Source organism: Alexandromys fortis, unplaced genomic scaffold (genome assembly GCF_014885135.2).
Source record: "Alexandromys fortis isolate MF-2015 unplaced genomic scaffold, M_Fortis_MF-2015_v1.1 scaffold_1, whole genome shotgun sequence".
Taxonomy (NCBI): domain Eukaryota; kingdom Metazoa; phylum Chordata; class Mammalia; order Rodentia; family Cricetidae; genus Alexandromys; species Alexandromys fortis.
In genome coordinates, this window is record NW_026067927.1 from 4,014,970 (window position 1) to 4,020,358 (window position 5,389).

Sequence of the window (5,389 nt, forward strand, 5' to 3'; positions counted from 1 at the left end):
AGACACAAAGGCCTAGACACTTGAGCACCTGACTGTGCTGACTGACCAGGGGCCACACGGCTATGTCAGAGTCAGTGGAGTCACTGTGGGATGGAAAGGGATGAGGAAATTTATTCCAAAATAGTGTTGTTAGACATCTCCTTCTTGTCCCCTTGGAGGTACGGGACCCTAAGCTGCTATGTAAGGCCAGCGCTGAACCACTGACATGCCACAGGGTACTGAATCATCACGAGTGACTCCAGGGCCCTGAGTATATGGCTGGGTCCTGCACAGAGGAACTCTGAGAGGGAACCAAGGGCCAGACGTGGCTCTCACTTCCTACTGATGCATGTGTCTCCCTGCCCACAGGCTTCCTGATCTTCCTGTGGTACTGGTCCATGCGGTTCCAGGCCCGAGGCGGTCCCTCCCCTCTGAAGAACAACTCGGACAGTGTCAAACTCCCCATCAGCTCCGGCAGCACCTCTTCCAGCCGCATCTAGGCCCCTGCCCCACCTCCCCATGGGAGGACACACGCATGGCGCCTGTTCACATTGTCTGTGGCTCGGTTGTGTGCCCAGCCTTTGTTGGGTATGGGCATCGTAGTAGAGAAGGCCCTAGTCCCTGGAGGGATAGGGCTGTTGTTCTGGTAGGTTGACATCTAGCTGACCTTGGGGACTACTCTGCTCCCAGATCTGGTCCTCAAAGCACACTGCCATGCTGGCTGTGGGGCTGTCCTCACAGCTGTATCAGGCTGGAGCCTCAGGCCTTGCCTTACTGGTCACCTCTGGGCCCAGCTGTGAGACTCGCAGGCCCAAGCCACGGTTAGGGTTAGATTTTGGAGTTTGACACATCCTGAACGGTTGCCCCTGCCTGAGACACAGCTGCCTTGGCTCTTGCCACTCTGTCCCCGTGGTCACCGTGCGGCACTCTGCCTGTCTCTGACTTTTGATCCTGGGGATAACGCTGAGGGTGGATGGGCTGGCTGGGAGAAGCTCTGGAGCCAGAACCCCTCAGGAGACAAACACCTCCTGCTACCTGCCTGTCAGCCCTCTTCCTTCCCCCAATCCCCTCCTCCTCTGTGGTCCCCTAGCCCTTCACCTGCAGCTCGGGGTCCCAGGTTTATGCTGTGATTTGGGGTAGCTGATGCCTGCTATAAACTTCTATCTGCTGTGGGCCTTGGCCTTTCACCACCTCTGGCTCAGGGAAGGTTCTAGGGCTGGATCAGGCCAACCTGTCTGAGCTTCTCTCCAAGCTGCCTCCCCTTTGCTCACAACTCAGAGGGGCTTCCGCCTCTCCTGAAGCCTCCCTCCAGCAAGAACTGTGGGAAACGGCGCTTTTTTCAACCCAATATTCTGAAGACGAAGACAGCCTTCTCTGGTGACATTGGCAGAGACATTGATGTTCTCCTGAGGGGTGATCTTCAAATCACTGCAGATGGGTCTGAAGACACTGGACTGCCTGTCATGGATTCTGTCCCACTAACACACTTTGGTCCTGTGCCAGGTGGGAAGATCTGGCAGTGGCCCTTGGAAACTTCCACAGTGTCCTGGAGCTTTAGTTATAGGGATGGGGAACCACTTCTCTTGACTGGGAATCCAGGAGGACTTCCTGCAGGAGGTAGCATTTCATCTTGACCTCAGCCTTCAAAATGAGGAAAATATGCTCTTTTTAAAAAAACTCCAATTCATTTGTCTTTTGATATTAAAGCTCTGTGTAGAGTTTGGAAACTGTAGGAGATTGTTGAGAAGAAAAATAAAAATTGGCTGTTATCTGATGCCATGGCAAAGCAACACAGTTTGGAGAGATTCCGTCTCGGCTTTGTGCGTGTGCGGCTTTGTGTGTGTGTTCGTGTGCACACATGTGTGCGGCTTTGTGTGTGCGTGCGTGTGAGCACACTTGTACGGCTTTATGTGTGTGAACACGCGCGCGCACTTTTTGGGGACACCTTCTCAGGAAAATGGAGAAATGGGCAGCTGGTGTCTGTTGGGGGTGGTGCTGGGCAGTGGCATGGCCCCAGTGAACTGGAGACCATGACCATCGGCTGCAGCTGGCTATTGCGATGTGGAGAAGGACCTAGGTAGCCACATAATTTGTCTTTCATGGGGTCGAGACTAGGAAGTAAAAAATCCATTGATCTTAATATCTTGGACATGCAAAACCTTCCTAGCCAAGGAGGTCATTCTTGAGAGTTGAGCCCAGACATTGACCGGACATGGTATACATGGACCAGTGGGCCACCAGTCTGAGGCAGGTGGGCTGCAAAAATGAAATGGTTCAGCTTTTCTCCCAACTCTGCTCCTCACGTCTCTCCTCCTCGTCAGGTGACACACGTTAGACACGTCTCCCGTGTCCCCTTATGTGTGACTGTCCCCATCTGTCTCCAGGTACAAAGGTATAAAAAGCAGGGTGTGGTGGTGCATACAGTCCCAGTACTTGAGAAGCTGAGGCAGAAGGACTGAGAGTTCAAGACCAGTCTGGGTTATATAGTGAGACCCTGTCAAGAAAGGGAAGGAGGAAGGAAGGAATTCCTCTGCTTTTGAAGTCTGAGATCAGCCAGGATCTACACTCACACCCCACCCCCACCCTTCACTGCTCCAGGGCAAGCTGGGAAGTAAACTAGACCAGGCACTCTGTAACCAGACAATGCTGCCTCAGAGGATCTAGGTACACGGGCAGTTCCCACACCAAGGCATGAATGTGGCAGATTTGGGGACCTGCAGGGACCTTGGCGTGTGGGAGCCCTTGGTACCATGTATGTCTCCAATCTTCCTCTACAACTTTGGTAGCCTCTGATTCTACTTGGGGGCTGTTTATTTGTTTGGTTGTTTTGAGACAGGGTTGCTCTATGTAGCTCTGGCTGTCCTAGAACTCACGATGTAAACCAGGCTGGCTTCGAACTCAGAGATCCACCTGCCTCTGCCTCACAAGTGCTGGCATCAAAAGTATCTGCCTCTACTGCCTGGCTTACTTTGGCTCTTATGTCCCCACCTTTGAGGGAAGAACCAACCCTTCCCAAGTCCCTTTGCCTGAGCAGGATCACAGTGCTTGTAGGCCTCTAAGTCTCTGTGAGCCCTATTGACCAACACCCTCTCCCCTCTCACAGGCAGAAAGCACCCTCTAACTTCTTCCCAGAACCTCTGGTTTCAAGGCTAGCTCAGATAAAGGGGTGGGACCCCTATTGGCTTTAAGGGGCTCCTTTTTAGGCTGAGCGTAGACAACACACTTTCCCACTAAGACAAGCTAGGGAGCCTCGGAGACACCTTTCTGTTTGTGATACAACCAGGGTAGCCCAGGTGATGCCGGCTGGCCTGGCAGAGGGCTTGAGGCCTTGCTGACTAGAAAACATTGGGATAAGCTGAGGAGGGAGGTTGTAGAAGGAGACATTACACTTATGTTAGTCCTGAAATGTGGGGACCCCGGGGCTCTTGAAGGGATGCTAGGCCAGCCCCTGGTCTCATGGGGGTCTTTCGCCTGGCCCTTCCACCTCCCTGGCTGCTCCTGTCTGGCCTTCCAGGAACACTTGACACCATGCCGTTGTCTGTGGATTACTTGGCCTTTTCTGTTGGGAGCAGTGAGACCCCAGATCCTGAATTTCTTGTAAACAACTTGTTTTCCCCTGATCTGAGTGCCTACAGCTGCTCTGAGCACGAGACCTTCAGGAGTTCCTGATGACAGGAGAGTGGTTTCTGGTGGGTTTGGCTGGGGCGTGGCTATCTCTATATAAATCTGCCCTGAACACAATAAAGGGGGCATTCTTGGGGAATTCAAGGATGACCCGTGTCGCTGTCTCTCTGTCTGTGTGTGTTTGTGTATTTTAACCTCTAGCCCCCTTGCCCGAAGCTCGGGAACTGGGTGCCAGCACACAGAGCACTTTTCAGGAACCCATGGAGCCAGCATGGGTTCTAGGGTGGCCCCCAGGACACCAGGACCCAGCATCTCACACATCTTTACCCTTGCCTGTCGCTAGGAGGGAGGCCAGAAGCAGCCAGAGGAGGCTGGCTGGAGGGAGGGGCAGGCCCGGTGGCTCTCATCTTCCTGTCAGAGGAAGCTCAGGACACAGGAACTTCTGGATTCTGACCTGGGAATCCAGGCTATGTCCCTTACCCACCTTTTACCAGAACAAGAGTGACCCATCATCCCTTCTCACACCCCCTCAGGTCTAAGGGCCTAGCAGGGGACGTGTGGAAGGAAGGGGAGACAGAGGACAGCAACCGAGTAACAGCTCCCCCAGAAAGACCCCAGAGTGGAGCAGAGCTAGGGTCAGATCTGAGAGGGGTGCTAGTGAAGAGAGTCTTCTGTCCAACTGGGTGGCTGTGACAACACCAAGGGCCTGGCCTTACCCATGACTTCCTTGGGGTCACCCCTTCGCTAAGCACGTGTATATGTGTACGTGCGTAAGTGCGTGTGTATGTATGTGAGTCCCTTTCTTCCTGCCTGGACCAGCAGTGAGCAGCTTGGGAAGGGCGAGTAACTTTGCAGCACACATTACCGTCACGCGCTAGTCCTGGCCAACTCCACACACGTCACGAGTCCTGCCCAAGCCTCGTGAGGGGGGCCAAGCAGCAGACAGATAGTGCAGGGTCTCCAGGCCAGGCAGTAGCCATGACAGGTATATCAGGCTGATCACTTCCTCCAGATCCTGGCCACCTCCACAGGGCCCGCACCCCTGTTCCTGACGCTAGGACACCAGTTTATCCTCCCTGTTATCCTGCCTTGAGGGAGGGGCTCGAGGTCCACAGTATCAACTCCCTTCTCTTCTTGGGCCCAGCAGGTTAGGTTTGCACCTGGTCTTATATGACTTCCGAGTCTTTGGCCTTCAAGGGTGTACTTGGCCAGTTACAGGTCTCGTCAAATCCAGACGCGGACACTCAGCTTGTGCACAAGCTGTCCGCCACTTGGTCCCTGTCACAGGCACGGGAAGGACTCGTGACTTGAGATGCATGGAGTTGCTCTGAGGAGGAGATGCATAATCAGTTAACCAACACTGGCATGAGATGGTAATCCGCGCTGAGAAGTGACGGCCGCTGTCCCCAAGCTGGCCACTGCTGGACCAGGCAGGAAGAAGGGAAGTCATATACACGCATGCACACTTACGCGCATACAGAGGCGGAAATGAGCTTCCCACACCCTTGCTAGGGAAATGGGGAAGGTGTGCAAGACTCCAAGCCTACTCAGGGCAGAGACACCTGTGGCTGCTGGACTCCAGCTCCGCAGTGCCCACCGGCAGGGTGGTGGGAGTTCAGCCCAGTTCCATCTCCAGGTGATCTCAGGACCATGTGGGTCACAGAGCACTTCCTAGTTCCTCGCAGCCACCTTTCACAACCCCACCGATGGCGCCATTCATTGGGCAGGAAGAACAAGAAAGAAGAAACAGGAAACGGTGACCGCACGTCAGGCAGGAGGAAGGCCA

The 5,389-nt window shown here is 54.2% G+C and overlaps 1 protein-coding gene across 6 annotated transcripts in view; it reads left to right on the top strand.

Annotated features, from left to right (window-relative positions):
* The window catches only part of Adgrg1 (adhesion G protein-coupled receptor G1), a 37,224-nt gene extending 35,455 nt beyond the window's left edge, over positions 1–1,769 (top strand). For all 6 annotated transcript variants that reach the window (XM_050144336.1, XM_050144339.1, XM_050144335.1 and 3 more), the window contains exon 14: positions 349–1,769. In XM_050144336.1, coding sequence (XP_050000293.1) covers positions 349–479 — 131 coding nt within the window. In that variant the 3' untranslated portion in view covers positions 480–1,769. The remainder of the gene's footprint in view (positions 1–348) is intronic.
* Positions 1,770–5,389: the final 3,620 nt, after the last annotated feature.